Raw genomic sequence first — 16320 nt, 5'->3', positions numbered from 1 at the left:
GTTACATTTTATGTACCTTACACCTACATATTATTCATATGAGTGAATATAAGGTATATAAAATGTAATTTTTTTTTTTGGAAAGAGAATATTACTTTCATTCATCCAAATGTAACTCAGGGGATCTAATTATGATATTTACTGAGTGTAAAATATTTAAAAAGAAAAAAAAGTGATGACAATATAACGTCACGTGTTGCGTAGCCGCATGATAGTTTTTAAATTAGATCTGTAGGACTCGTATGAATGTAATGTATGGGCTTCATCCAACTCACTAGTTTTTGTTTCCTTTTTCTTTCCACCTTCTTTAGATGCCCAATTTTGCCGTACTCTTCCCAACTCTAACCGAAACCTTCTATTGGCCACAAAACAATTTCATCTTACGAAACTCCGTTACTAGAATTTTTTTTTTTTAATATCTTCATTCGAAGTCTCATAATTATCGAAGGCTATTGTGTTAAGTTACAATCTTGACCTTGAACTTATTAAAAAATTTATTTTAAATATTTGGCGATAGTTTATATCAAAATAAAATTATGGTACAATTGTAGTATGTCATTGGATCCAACTACAATTATCATCATAATTAGATCTAATGACTAAAAGCAACCAGAATAAAACTATGGTACAACTGTAGTATGTTATTGGATCCAACTACAATTATCATCATAGTTAGATCTAATAACTGAAAGCAACTATAATATGATACTACAATTGCACCATAAGTAAATCTTTTATATTATTATGGGCTTCTATTATAAGTACAACCATTTTAGGTAAAAGTGCCATTTTCATTGTAAATAATGGTAATTTCGAGTTTAATTTTTTTAAGGGGAAAAAAAAGATAATATGTATGTTTAATTTTAATATTAAAAAGAAAAAAATAAAAAAGGGATGGTAACATAACACTAGTGACGTTTTTTTTTTTTTGTTTGAAATATGAATAGACCTGAATTAGTCTGAATTCTGAATAGGTATGAATGTCTGAATCTGAATAATATCTTTATTTTTTTGTCTGAATCTCGGAAAATAAGTATTAAGTTGTTTGTTTTTTCAACTTAAAAAGTTGAAAATATGTACTTTTACATTTGTATCCTTATTAAATTTGAATGTCAAATAAATAATATATTAAATACCACAATATTTTAATATTTATAAATAAAACTATATTCAAGTGAATACATAATTATTTTAGAATTTAATATATAAAATACCATAAATTTTAAATTTTATCGTATATAATATAAGAAAGAAAAAATATAAATATTTTTATGTGGGGTAAATATCTATGGGTGAGTTTTGAGATTAAAAAAAACAAAAATATTTTTATATAGAGTAAATATCTATAGGTGAGTTTTGGGATAAATATGAAAAATAAATTATAAAATAGAGATATTTTTAACATTAATAAGTAATTAACTTAATTCAAATTTTTCTATTAAGTAAAAAATTAAATTATTTTATTAAATCAAAATAATCTAAAAAATCTCATAAAATTATAAAAATAAACACCTTAAAAAACAAACGCAACCTAACACTCCTACAGAGGAGACAAATGTCAATAAGAGAATAGTCCGGGGGAAGTTGATGTCACGTTGCAATTTTGTAAAGACTATAATCAATCACGAAGGCATCGCCAAATGACAGCAAGGCCGGAGTTCGCTTGTTCGTGTCTTTGCTCCCCCCTTTTCCAGGCTCCTCTCCTCTTCTCTCTCACTCTTGCTTGCAATTTGCTCTGCTGCTCTGCTCTTCTCTGGTCACAATATATTATATTTTTCTTCGAAATTCCTTTTTTTTCTCTGTTATTTCCCATCAGTTTCATTCTTTTCCATTTTTTTTTTAATTTTCATTCATGAGAATTTTTCAATTTCCAAAGATCTTTATGTAGTAAGTAGCCAATTGTATTCTTCTCATTTCAGGTGAGGGTTTCAAGAACAAGAAAAGCAAAAATAAAATAAAATAAAATAAATAATCAGCTGCTATATTATTAATCTTTTTTTTTTTTTTTTTTGCTTTATTACTACTTTAGTATAACGTTCGTGTTAGATTCTGTTGGCAGATTCTCCTCGAGAAAGGGGGAAAAAGTTCACCTTTTTTTTTTTTGGGTTCCTCTTACCTGTACTTTTATCTTTTTCATTTTTTTGAAACATTTATCCCTTTTTCAGGTAAGATTTTGTTTTTTCTTTCCTCTCCGCAAAAATCCCAGTTTCGGTTGGCGTGTTTTTTTTTTCTTTTTTAAATTTCAAACAAAAGCAAAGAATTTCATTATTATTATTATTACTACGAAAATTTTGATGAGTGATTTTGATTTGGTGAATTCTGTGATGGGTTGCATTTGATTTCATCTGGGATTTGCTTTATTTTTTGCAGATAAGCTATTGGTCTGTGAATATTAATTACATTTACTTACTTTTTTTTTTTTTTCCATTGATGGGAATGTTGATTTCAACGATAAGGTGGCGGTGAAAGGTTGCGTCTTGGTCATTGAAGAATTTTAGTCTTAGCTCAGTCGGGTAAGTCTTTTGTTTAGCTTGGTGTAAATTTTGTTGTTTATTTTCTTTGTTTTTAGATGTTACTCTCTCCGTGACTGTGTGTATGAACTGGCCTAGGGTTTAAAACTTACAGATTTACACTATCAAAACAAGTGTTTGCCTGTTCATTTTGAAGGAACTTATGTTTTTCTATAGACTTTTGCAAATTCTGGGGAGATTGACAACAATATGTGAGATTGGGAGACCTTTTGTGGTAGTGATGGTCACACAGTGGTGTATTTTGAGCTTCTTGCTTGTTACTTTACGTTGATGTTCTACTGAAGTGAGTCTGGGGCACCGTTTAAGATTGAGGTTGAAACGCAACAAGCTATTTACTTCATAAGTTTTGAGAGCAGCTTCTAAATGCATGTAGGGGTTTGTTTCTTTGTAAGTAGCTTATTAAATAATTAATCACACCTTTTCAAAAATCTTATTATGATCATAATATTTTAAGAAAAAGACAATTATGTTTTATTTTTTCATAAACTTTAATATGTAAATAAAAGTCAATTATAACTTATGTCTATTTTAGTCCATTAAAAAATAAAACAGCAATTTCATAGCAAAATTTACCAAACAAGTGTTTTTCAAATTCATAGCAACTGCAACAACACAATTTAGCACACACCAAGTTACTTTTTTAATCAATAGTTTATTTTATTTGCACAGTAAAAGCAGCTTAGTTCATCAGCAACTACAATCCCAAACTGTCCTTGGGCCTGTTTGTGTGGTACATTATGAAACTAGATTTGTAGGAAGTCTGAGTAAACTATAAATTTCGTATAGAACAAAACTTCCTTAAGTCCTGTCTATAGGTGGATTTACAATATGCCGGGTAATGGAAAAGAGGATATCATTTTTTTATGCTTGAGCGAGACACCATGAAAAAGATTTGCATGCTTAGAAGGTCCATTTCAAATTCTGGTATGGTTTTTGAGTCGAGTGAAATCCTGATTACTGAATGAAAAAATTGTAGGAATGTGAGACACCTCAATATTGCTTCCATTTCAATTCCTGGTTATAAAACTGATTCCAATTTAGTTCATTGGTACATGTGAACGAAGTGTTGGAACTCTCTTTGGCTTCCTTTATTGTGGAGTTATATGCTACACGATGAGGTCCATCCTGTCTTAAGTGATTAGCAATCAGGGTTTGAACGATTTTAAGTTATTCTTAACTTAAGAGTGCTGGTAGAAGTTTTTCTAGATAATTGTGTCTCTGTGCTCCATGTTTGTAGAAGGATCTACGGTCCTAGTGGAGTGTACTGTTAATGATCCAGTTAGTTGAGATGACATGTTTATCTGAATAAATATTACTTTAAAAAATAACCAGGGATATGCCTACTAGAGATGAAGTCATTTTAGTCAATAAATGCACCTTGAATTTCTATGGCAGTCAGACCATAATGGTTTACAAGCTTATGAGGTTAGTGATTATGCTTGTCCATGTTTGAACAATATGTTCCACGTAGATGCCTCAAACATATTGAAACAGCTTTGGTCAAGCTTGTTTCCATTGCATTCAACTAGGTCTTCAAGACTTTCTTTGATAAGTCCTCTATTTGAGTCTTGTTTTACCATTGGTGTAAAAGGAGACTGAAGGATGCCTATACCCCTGTCATTTATTCTGTGAGCCTCCTTGTTTATAATTTTTATATAATAGTGTAGGCCAAGTCTGTTACTTATGAAACATTGAAGTGTCCCTGAAATTTGATGTTCATTTAGATATTTAGGGCTTTGATGAAGATATGTACATATGTACTTGATGCTCCATGCTCCTGTTAATACTGTTGCCTGCCAGACAAGTATTAGTTTATGCTCCTCTGACTACTATATTTTAGTTATTTTAATTGTCATGTCTCATTTTCTGTAGCTGTGTGCTGATTGATATTGACATAGTTTTGTTGATTAACTTTTTGCCGATTGGATATGGGTAGTACAGTGTACTGTGTATTGAGATTTTGTTTCCATTTTTAGGTTGGTTACACCTTTTGTTTTCAGTACTTGTACTATCAGTGATACGTTTTCTATTAGTAAGCATAATGTTCAATCTTCACATAAATCAAAACAGAGACTATCTATCATTTTTCAATGGTGTTGTGGCGTGGGTTGGTCAAAAAGATAAGCAGTAAATTATCAGGTCAATAGAAGGAAATTCTTCCATTTTGCCTTGCCTTTTCATATCACTGAAGTTTACTATTGTTACCCATCTACGAGAGCTTAAGGAACTTATCACCTCACTGCTTCATTTAGTTTCCATCGATGACAGGAAATACTGGAAGGGGAAACTTGGTTTTTTTTTTTTTTTTTTTTTTCCAACCTGAATTTCGTATGATTAGTGCACTGGCATGTAGGTAGAAACAAACAAGAAATTAAAAATCCACTCGCAACCCTTATTTATGTTATTCATAACAGTTCAAATAACAGTTCCAACCTCTATGGATATGCTTTTTACACTGGCAACTTGTACAAGCAATAAGCATGTGACCTGAATTTGAAGTAGAACTCCTGATTGTTAAACTTACAGTTTGATTAAAAAACATGCACAAGACGATGAAATGAATATGCTTTTGTGCTTATGTATGGGTACAAGAACTAGGTATTCATTTTGATCACTTTAAGCATTATAAATTTTTCCTTGTGTTTTCTCCTTATTCTTTCATATTATTTGAATTTTAAGTTACTTTTGAAATGGTTGCCCATTACTCATTTGGCGCCTCATTCTGCTTAGGTTAGCAGGGACCTAACATTTGCTTGATTTGCTAATGGGTATGTCATGGCTTAAACATTTTGTAAGAATGCCTTCTATAAAAGCCACAACATTGAACATAAAGTGACTTTGTGAAGTACTACTGAACTCTTGCATTATTTGGAATGATTTGAGATAACTGTAAAGTAATCAATTTTCATATCGGTGTCAATGTGAGTCCATAAACTTTCTGTCTCGTGTAAGAATAAATGAAATTAACTTAGATTGAGAAAAGGTTTATCCAATTGTTTTCCTCTTTGGAATTTGCTTCCCATTATATATTGGTATGAATAAGGGGATATGATACAAAAGTATAGACAATCAATTTTATTAAATATACTGAGTTGATAATTATATAAGAAAATCAGTACTTTGCAAACTAAGTCATTATGTCGTTTTTGATTAGTTGCAATTCAATATCCGTTAACTATATTTGTTACACTTATCCTTCTATTTGAAGTGTATTGCTCTGCTTCTGCATCTATTACCCCTGCTTCAATTATTAGAGCTCAAAAAGTATGTTATTTTGATTTGAAACACTGAGAGGCAAGACTTTTGGTTTGATATGATGCACATAGCGTCAACAGGAATCACAGATGTTAATGTGATCATCGTAGATATTATTGTTTGAATTAGTATTGGCATGGAGTAAGTTGATGCTTGAGAGCTCAAGAATAGATAAAATGTGAAACTATGAACTACGAAATTCTGAAATGTATATTTGAAAATTTTGATGCATTGCCTATTGATTAAGCACCGAATATGTATGGCAGTTACAAACGTGGTCTTAATTGACCGGATCTCCATTTTTGCTTGTTGCACTACAAATTGTATAATTTTATTTACGTATATATGTAAATATATATGAGCAAAAATCTGGTGAGCAACTGCACGCATGTCAAGATCTGAGAGAGAGATCTGTGGACCGCACAGCACGGTTCTCTCTCCCAGATTTTGACATGCGTGCAGTTGCGCACCTGAACAAAATCCTGTGTGTGTGTGTGTCTGTGTGTGATATTAACCCATGCACACTGGTAATGCCCGCACTCAGGATGTGGGTCTTAGGAAGGCCACTCCTCACTACTAGAACCTTGGCCTCACTACAAATTGTATAGTTGTTTGATAGCTTCTTAGCTGAATGTACTGGAATCCTGTTTCTACATGGGCTGTGGAGAGCCTGATCTTTTGCAGAGTTTGAAGCCCAAAGTTCTGTTGGTTATAGTGCTGGTATAAGACCATTCTGAGTATGAATGCTGAACTAAGGCCACTGGCAGATGCCAACTAGTAGGTTCAACACTGTATTGATACAATTCAATAAACATCTTGCCTTTTCAATGTACCACAGACTGCCATAGTTATGTCACATGTTGCTGACATTACATTTTGATAACACTGTTGAATTGATTTCCATGCCGTGTATCACCATCATTAGATGTTGAAACTTGAAAGTTTTTTGAAAGTTTTACTAACGAGCTCTTGCCATCTTTCTACAGGGTCAGTTGTGTTGCCTTCTTTCTCTTTTGATGATTTGGTGCCATTAGGATTTCTCATCCAACATGAACCAATATGATGATGAAAATCATGTAAGCACTGGAAATTTGGTGAGTTTTCGATTTACTTATATAAAATGAAATCTTAAACATACAATCCTTGTGCAGGATCAGGCAACAGTAGTTGGATTTGAAGTCCCAAAGTCGCCCGATTCAAGTTACAACAATGTGTATCCTGGGAACGAGGATGAGGCACGTGACCCTCCTGCTGTGCCTCCTCATTTGCAACACACATTGCTAAGCTATCCAGCAAGCAGGGATGCTTCTGGAATTCTTCCTGCACCCCAGAATGTGATTCTAAACCACCTTTACATTGAGAATCGAGATGTGCCACGTTCTGTGGTGGCACTTGGATTTACTCATCGATTCCGTTCCAAGTATGTTACAGTTGTTCTATACAAACCAGTTCAAAGAAGGGGAAGTACCAGCACCTAATGAGTCAGGATAGAAAATCTCTTGGGTAGGCTGGATTGGTTTGCCCTTGTACGATGAAATCGGTTATGATTGATCAACCAAAATACGAAATTAGTTGTGAAGTGCGTTTATTGTTTCAAAGCACATGATGATCTAGGAGTTATTACATTGAACATAAAACAAGTTCTCTGAACTTGAAATACCCTTTGTCATTAGTGGATTGCTATACATGTAATTTCTCAAGGTCAGTGCTTTTATTTGGGTATTATGTGGGTTCCAAAACTCTGCTATCGTGAGGTGGATGGAGATTATCTTCATATGCATTCATTTGGTAGCATAGCATGCTGTTATGACCCGATCTTTTATCTGGCAAATGCAGAGGTTTATGATTGATGGTTAATACTGAAAGATTTAAGTCGAGATCATGGGAGCTCTGTGTAGATCAATTTTACTGGGAACGTTTTTCTGTGTTATATTTACACTGGCCAGTGAATTAATGTGTCAAGAAACATTTGACGAGTGAGAATGACAAAGTTGTTATCAATGGCTAAGACATGTTATTTAATGTGACATGCATCTGAATTCTGATGCAATGTGACCATTGATCACATAAGCACAGTAGTTATGAGCACAATCTTTAGATTAATGAATGGACGGTTTGTGTTTGCAGCCCTTTGTTGCATCAAACAGCCATTTGAGCACCATGCAGCCATTCTATAGTCAATCATTCGAAAAGCAGTCGGTCAGTTTTCATGGAATTATACAATGGTTATGGTTATGTTAGAATTTACCTACGTTAGAGCACGAATCTCAGCCACACATACGAATTTCAGCCACACACACAAAATGATAAATAGTAAAAAATTTATTATAATTCATTATTTATTATATATCATTTTGCGTGTATGGTTGAGGTTCATGGCTTCGTACTCTACCGTAGGTGAACTCTAACGTAATCGAACCCTTATACAATTATGTAATTATATTACATGTTAGCTTGATCACTCATTTAACTATATATATAGAAAGAGAGAGAGAGAATCTTGTACCCACCCACAAATCTTAATTATTTCCTTGATTAAAATGTTGGATGAAATGGTTGGTGATACTCTGTTACACATGTACGGATGATGATCACTTCAGTTTTATGAACTCAGAATCTTTCTATTAATTGAATCGTGTTGTACGGTTGGTACTTATCCTCCTGAAGAGGAAAGTGATTAAGGTTTAGTCAACTCATTGTGGCGACAAGATAATGTTGATGTCTCTCTATTATTAGATGTTTTTTGTATTGCCTTCTATTGTTATTATTATTAGGATTTTGCTAAGTCAACTTATTCTAGTCATTCTGACAAAGATTGCATGCGGTCACATCGTGTTATTTGAGCTTATCACCATGCAGGCACGCACCAAGAATCCATTTCATTCCAACTGTGATTCTTATTGAAACAGGGATATTCTAATAACAATATTATAAATACAGTCACTGTATTTATTATCGACTTATTGTGATATCTATAATACGGTAAATTGAATAGTTGACCAATCAATACAAAAATTCTTACTAATTTCTTTATTTTCATATTTAATCTCCAAAGAGGTAAGCTCAGTAAGAGCTCATTTAATTTGATGGGTTAATAATAATTCTTTAATCCTTATAACTGGAGTTAATTATTCCATTAGTTCATATATTTTGAAAAGTAATATGTTAGGGATTTCCAGTTAAGTCCCAACTATTTGTTCAAAATTAAGTTATATTATAAAGAAAAATATCTTCTCCTTTTGAAATTAAGTTACATGCTACAATTGCAAAAACGACAACACTGGTATTTTGGTTAATTGGTTAAAATACAGGTACCCTTGGTTCAAATCTCACCATATATGTTGTGGGAGCAAAGTTTCTCCTTATTAAAAATTAGACCTCTAGCTCTTTTTTCAAAGCAGGTTTTTGGGATGAGCTTCATCAAACCAGGTCCCAATAGACTTCCAATGTATATTGTAATACAAACAATTCAATAAAAACTGTTTATCACTAATTAACTTTAAAAATATTTCGAATTACTGGTTATTGTATAATTTTAATCCATGCAAGGCTATTGACTAATACTTTATCTCATTTTCATCGATTACAGTATCTATCAAAAGCTTCAATTGGAGAAAGATCAAAATATGTAAAGAAAATAAGATAATTACCCCCTCTTTACCTCTTAGACTCATCAACTGAAGCAGAAATACCGGATCTTGGCATAATAAAGAAACGAATATAATTTTCATTTTGTCAAAATAAACCAGTAGCCGAATACTTATCCAAATACACAGGCAGCAAACTTATCTGAAAACATGTATCCCCGTCATTCTTTATAAGCATATATAAGGTCTTATAATGGAGCTCGAATTTTTAATACCTCCCATCATTCTTCACTTCCTTATCATACGGCCAATTAGCCAACCGTGATTGGCACAAGCTCTTATAAAAGTATTCTTCTTCTTGTTTTTTTTTTTTTCTTTCTTTTTCCTTTTCCCTTTCAATGATAGATTAGATAGTCCAGCTTATTCAATCCAAAAATTAAAATAGGTAAATTCCTACAACATACGAACAGAAACCACTAGTCATTTCAAAAAGCCAAATTCTTTTTTTTTTCTTTGGGGCCAATATATATAATATCAGTTATCCAAGAAGTCGTCTTATTAATTTTAATTTTAATTAAGTATATGTCAGGGTAATAATCCTATATTGGCTAAGAATAATTCTAGAGGCAACTCTTAATATATTAACTAGTTTTTTAATACGAGTTATCCATGTAGGCTTCTGTAGGTAAGAAAATTAAAATTATATATTTTTATTTCACATGAAAAATGGCCCACAATCTCTCCTACTAGTTCTTAGGTCAAATGATACATACTGGCTTAAACAATCAAACTTCTGTTCATATGGTTGCCCCGCCACAGTGATAGAGACTCAAAATATATCATATAACCCCGCCTTAACCTTTCACGAGATCTTAGAGTTTTTTGGTGTATTATTTTCAAGACCGTCGACAAAATGACCTGGTTTGTGGCTACGGTTTGCTGGAAATAAAGAAGAGTTGGGAACCCTAAAACTCATAGTTTTTTCTTTTTTTAAATTGTTTATTATCATCTTATGTGGGATTATCTCCCCAACAACTCCACGTACAAATTGGTCTTTATTTTCGGTTCTACTTGTGTACTTTGGTTGCGTTGAAAAGTTATTAAGAAGTTTTTTAAAGAAATGAAGTGCAAACGGATGATAGAAATATATGTTAATTAGCCAAATTATTGGCTTCTGGTTGACTTAGATTTTTTTTTTTTGGGGGGAAATTTTTTGTAACATATCCATATAGGTTGGCCTTCAAGTTGTGCAGAACACATGCGATGAACTTGGTTGAACATTTTATATAAAAAAAATATTTTTCTTGTTGATGAGAGTGCAAATAAATAAGCCCTTTTACAAAAAGATTCAAGTCACATGTCATCATCAGATGATAAGAATTATGAAGATGAAACATACACACGTTGGGTGAAGTGAGCACGCCTTGATGAAGCTCTTCTGTGAAACAGCTAAGGCTTTGTTACGGCTTAGTTGGAGTCTGGAGATCTCCAAAATGGCTGAATGCAACTTGTCACCTTACCTGTTAGAATTGGGACCGCTACACGCAAATTGGAAAAGTAGGCAATTTTACCTACTATGCTTTGAATTTTCAGTATCTTTTGTATTCATTTATCCGGAAAACATCAGCATCTCATGTTGAGTAGTATGAACAACATATAAAATTTTTTTGTGGGATGAACTTGCACCTCGCCACCTTATTCTATTGAAAAATGGTGCGTTTGTTAAGCAGGATATTGGTATTTTTACCCTTTTTTTTTTAATAATAATGCGGGACACTCCTCCGTATGCATTTTGTTAAAATCAGTACATTGGAGTTGACAACTAATTTCTTGTTCTTAGAAATTTTCGTACAATGAATTCAAGAATTACCAATAACACTACAGTTATTGAGAGCTATTTTATGAGTCTTACCGTCCTTAGAAGGGAAATTATCAATTTTCTACTAAATTTTAATGAAGTGGAAACCTCTTTAGAAAGAAATTTCTAATTCTTAATTTTTGTTAAACTCTCAAATTCATGAAACTTAAACAGATATGAATGAGTAAAATTGACCCTTCAAACTGAACCGAATTCTCTCGTTATCTAAGTTTCTCCAGAATAAAAAAGTTAAACCTGCAAGCACTAACAGGGTGCATGTCCTTGATTCTACTGGACACTCAATTTTTCAAATAATCTTAAAATGGATATTAGAAACTTCACTCAAACCCGTAAAATACTAGCTCTTGAAATAAGTCATAGTTGATAAAAGAGAATTCTAACTTCTCAAAATTGCATACAAACATATTCTCTACACGTTTCTTATGTTAATGTTATGATCAATCACTGTTGCAAAAGAAGAAATGTAATTCCACAATTTAAAATTATTTCTTTCATATTGTTCCTAGTGAGCCTGAAGAGTAAAGTGAAAGGGGGCGCAATTTACCGATATACTAATATAAATATGATCGAACATGCCAAATGTCAATAACATGAAGTTTTTAATGAGTTAATTGGTTGGCTAGTAGGCCCATCTAAGGGGTTAATGATCCTTTGGGATATACGACGAGGCTTTTCTGTACATGGGTAGTAGATGCGGCGGAATGGAATCCATTAATATATCATTTTAAGTTCAATTACATTTCATAACCGTTCGGAATCTCAGTAGGTTCTTACAAGACACCTGTTATGTCAACGGTTACCGCAATATAAATAACACACGCCCTTGCTTCCCTTCACCACGTCAACTACATCAGACACTTGTTTCTTTAGCAATTTCTTGCAGAGAAATTAAGCAATAGAGAAAAAATGGCTGACATTGAGGGATCGCCAGGGAGCTCCATGCATGGAGTCACAGGCAGGGAGCCTGCCTTTGCCTTCTCAGTAGCTTCACCAGCGGTACCAACTGATACAACAGCTAAATTTGCTTTGCCTGTTGATTCTGAGCACAAGGCAAAAGTGTTCAAGCTTTTCTCTTTGGCTAACCCCCACATGAGGACCTTTCACTTGTCCTGGATCTCCTTCTTCACTTGTTTCGTCTCCACTTTTGCAGCAGCTCCTCTGGTCCCCATCATCCGCGACAATCTCAATCTAACCAAGGCAGACATCGGAAATGCGGGGGTTGCTTCAGTTTCAGGGAGTATATTCTCAAGGCTCGTAATGGGTGCAGTGTGCGACTTACTGGGCCCAAGATACGGATGTGCCTTCTTGATCATGCTTTCTGCACCCACGGTGTTTTGCATGTCATTTATAGCAGGTCCATCAGGGTACATAGCCGTCCGATTCATGATCGGATTCTCACTTGCAACGTTTGTGTCGTGCCAATTCTGGATGAGCACAATGTTTAACAGCAAGATTATTGGCCTCGCCAACGGAACTGCAGCTGGTTGGGGTAACATGGGAGGAGGTGCCACCCAACTGCTGATGCCTCTTGTTTACGACATCATTAGACGATGTGGTGCCACTCCATTCACCGCCTGGAGGATTGCCTTTTTCGTCCCCGGATGGATGCATGTTATCATGGGGATTTTGGTCCTAACACTGGGCCAAGACTTGCCCGATGGCAACCTTGGTGCCTTACAAAAGAAGGGTAATGTCGCTAAAGATAAGTTCTCCAAGGTGCTGTGGTACGCCATCACAAATTACAGGACGTGGATCTTTGTCCTGCTTTACGGCTACTCGATGGGTGTTGAATTGTCCACTGATAACGTTGTCGCGGAATACTTCTACGACAGATTCAATCTAAAGCTTCATACTGCTGGAATTATCGCAGCCACCTTTGGAATGGCCAATCTTGTTGCTCGGCCATTTGGTGGATATGCCTCTGACACGGCAGCTCGCTATTTCGGCATGAGAGGCAGGCTCTGGGTACTTTGGATCCTTCAGACTATGGGAGGAGCCTTCTGTATATGGCTCGGACGTGCCAATTCACTTCCCATTGCTGTTTTGGCCATGATCCTCTTCTCCATTGGCGCTCAAGCCGCTTGCGGAGCTACTTTTGGCATCATCCCATTCATTTCTCGACGTTCTTTGGGCATCATATCCGGTCTCACTGGCGCTGGTGGCAACTTTGGCTCCGGATTGACGCAATTAATATTCTTCTCCACAACAAAATTCTCGACAGCGCAGGGCCTCTCTTGGATGGGAGTCATGATCGTGGCATGTACACTTCCCGTTACATTAGTCCACTTCCCGCAATGGGGTGGCATGTTCTTCCCGCCCTCCAAAGACGTCGTCAAATCTACAGAAGAATATTATTATGCTTCCGAATGGAATGAGGAGGAGAAGCAAAAGGGATTGCATCAAGGAAGTCTCCGATTCGCCGAGAACAGCCGGTCCGAGCGCGGCCGGCGTATTGCCTCTGCGCCAACGCCCCCAAATACTACACCTGCCCATGTTTAATGGCATGGTTAATTAAAGTATGTTGCGAGCTGTTGAAAATAATAATGAAAATCAAGGGCTGTAACAAAGTAATTTAAGTTTTTTTTTTTTTCCTTACGATCTGACGCCCTTCAAAATTAAACTAGTTGTTTAGATGCAACTGATGTTTATCTCTGAAAGAAGAAAAATGCAAAATGTTATTGTACATCTAAATAGAGGATTCTGGGTTGTGTTTGTTAATGAAGAAAAGAATATTCATTTGTCAGCTGTTTATTGGTGGTATCCATGAACAGAATTATCAATGCAGATCTCAATGATCAGAAACAGCTCTAACTGGACCAGATTTACTTATATGCTTTTTATTTTGACATCATTTGATGTAATTGGGAACACCGATAATACTATTTAGTAAGGAGCTTGGATCATCAATTATTAGACACATAGATATTAATTATTTGAACGAAGTTGACTTGTCTAATTTGATTATGAAACCTAATGAAGCATTAGAAGAAGGGCATTTTTGAACCTCTGGTTTGTGAGATACACTAGTAAGGGGTCACTGCTAGAATTCGAAACTACAAGGGTGGCGTATTAGGATGGAAATATTGTTAAGATTTGAAAGGCCAACATGAATTACTGAATATATGGTTAATGCTCCCAATGAACTCTAAAAATTTTTACCTTCCGAAAGAAATTGAAAGCAATCAGCTTATCTGCCCAAAATCAGTTTCATATCACAATCCAAGTTTCTTAGACGGCACGGCATAAAGTAATGTTTCAAATTACTTTGCTTTCTTGTGGCCGACGTGGCGAGAGGGAAAGTTTGGAAAGGGTCCAAAATAGAAATCTATTTATTTTCCTTGGCGCACTTTGTAGGATACCACAATCGTTCACAGTCACAAATCTAGTATTAATGAGTCCAGGGGCCAAATTTGCCAAGCTCAAGTTAGACGCTTATGGTCTAGTCGATTAAGTCTAGCTAGTGTGAAATGAATACACACTTTGGCTCAAATACCTATTGTGATGGTAGCGACTCTCACATGATTTAGCTAAATTTAGATGCAGAGATAAGTTAAGACACATGATAATTACCAAAATAACGAATCACCACCTGATGATAACTAGAAGGAGACAAAATTTGGTAAAATATATAAGGAGGCCAAACGTAATAAAAACAAAACACCACCTAATATTTAAACTCAGCAAAATTTGGTAAAGCATATAAGAAACCCAAACTTACTTAGAATATAAAAATCAACTGTTACTATAAAAAAAAAAAAAAAAAGACAGTCATTGATTGGTATTATATTATTCGAGATGCAAATTTTACTTTCTAACTTTTTAAGCATATCATTACTCTATAAGAGTAATAGAATTACAAACAATTTATACAAATAAATGTATACAAAATAATGTGTGATGAAGAGATTGGTTGGATAAAAATATCATAAAATCCATATAATTATTTTTATTAACTGCCAAAACTTTTAAACAAATTCCTCTATGATGAGAAATTCTAAAGTACATATAATATTTCATATCATCAGCTGATGTGTAACAACTAATAAATAATATTTTTACATATGTCAACAAATTTTAAACTTAAGAATTAATTAATTTCAAATGATTTTTTTTTTTGGTATCTTTCTCTCTCCTTCCTCTAGTTTGAAAAATTCATTCACTCTCTTCCAAATTCAAAAACCGAAAACCAAGAAAGTTAATTTATTAAAAGACATAAAAATAATTATTAATTGAATAAAGAAATATTTTTCAATGTCTTCTTCTATTCCCTTCAAATTCCTCCATTATTCTCTCTCCAGCCATTCTTTTAACTTTTTTTTTTAATAAATTAGGTCACCCATGAAGCTTCAAATTCCTCCATTATTCTCTCTCCGTCGCATTGCACCACCAATAAAAGCACTTGTTGTGATGTTAGTGGTAGTGTTGCTACGATTCCCTGGAACATGGGATTTTCTAGTTCTTGAGTACTAGATTGACTAACTTGGAATCCACGGACGGGATGATGATGACATGTCAGAGAAGAAGCACAACCGACCAAGTTAACGGACCGCCGAGACCAAGAACGAGATTGATGGGAACTTATGAAACGCCGTAATGAATCTTGGCAATGTCTTGCAAACTTGAAGCATATTTTACGACGAGGATGGAAATAGATTTGCATGAACAAAAGAAAGGAAGTTAAAAAAAAAAGAAGGAATTGATCAATCTTCAAATTCTGTTCCGTTCGTTGTGTACTTGGGTTATTAGTTAATTTTTAAGTTTAAAAATTATTTGACTTTAACTAATTAATTTTTAATTGAGAAATTATTGACATATGTCAAGATATTATTTATTAGTGGTTCTACATTAACTGATGACACATCACTTTATAGACACTTCTTTGTACAAAATATTTTGTAGGTGTAATTTTTTTTTGGCCTAATTTGATTATAATGATTAACAATAATCATAATCTACAAAATATTCTTTGCAACACATAAGCCCCCACTTTTATAAGAAAGTTAATTTGAACAGTAGTTTGCAGATGTATCATAAAGATTGATAATTATCTCTATCACAACCAACCGCA

At 34.1% G+C, this 16320-nt stretch overlaps 2 protein-coding genes across 4 annotated transcripts; both read left to right on the top strand.

Moving 5' to 3' along the window:
• Positions 1 to 1563: 1563 nt before the first annotated feature.
• Positions 1564 to 7508, top strand: LOC102613599 (SNF1-related protein kinase regulatory subunit beta-3). Of its 3 annotated transcripts, none has more exons than XM_015533410.3 (4): positions 1564 to 1665; positions 2457 to 2513; positions 6773 to 6862; positions 6938 to 7508. In XM_015533410.3, the coding sequence occupies exons 3-4, from the start codon at positions 6836 to 6838 to the stop codon at positions 7262 to 7264; spliced, it is 354 nt and encodes a 117-aa protein (XP_015388896.1). In that variant the 5' UTR covers positions 1564 to 1665; positions 2457 to 2513; positions 6773 to 6835; the 3' UTR covers positions 7265 to 7508. The 3 variants fall into 3 exon arrangements, with proteins under 3 accessions (XP_015388896.1, XP_024957733.1, XP_006488043.1); XM_006487980.4 differs by having other exon boundaries at positions 1595 to 1919; XM_025101965.2 differs by having other exon boundaries at positions 1584 to 2513; positions 6944 to 7508.
• A 4426-nt stretch (positions 7509 to 11934) lies between these two features.
• On the top strand, positions 11935 to 14252 carry LOC102613311 (high affinity nitrate transporter 2.4-like). Its single transcript, XM_006487979.4, has one exon. It carries the CDS (start codon positions 12159 to 12161, stop codon positions 13749 to 13751), a length of 1593 nt encoding a protein of 530 aa, XP_006488042.1. The 5' UTR covers positions 11935 to 12158; the 3' UTR covers positions 13752 to 14252.
• The last annotated feature ends 2068 nt before the right edge of the window (positions 14253 to 16320 follow it).

This window comes from Citrus sinensis, chromosome 8, assembly GCF_022201045.2.
Source record: "Citrus sinensis cultivar Valencia sweet orange chromosome 8, DVS_A1.0, whole genome shotgun sequence".
Taxonomy (NCBI): Eukaryota; Viridiplantae; Streptophyta; class Magnoliopsida; order Sapindales; family Rutaceae; genus Citrus; species Citrus sinensis.
This window is presented reverse-complemented; position numbering and strand designations above follow the sequence as displayed.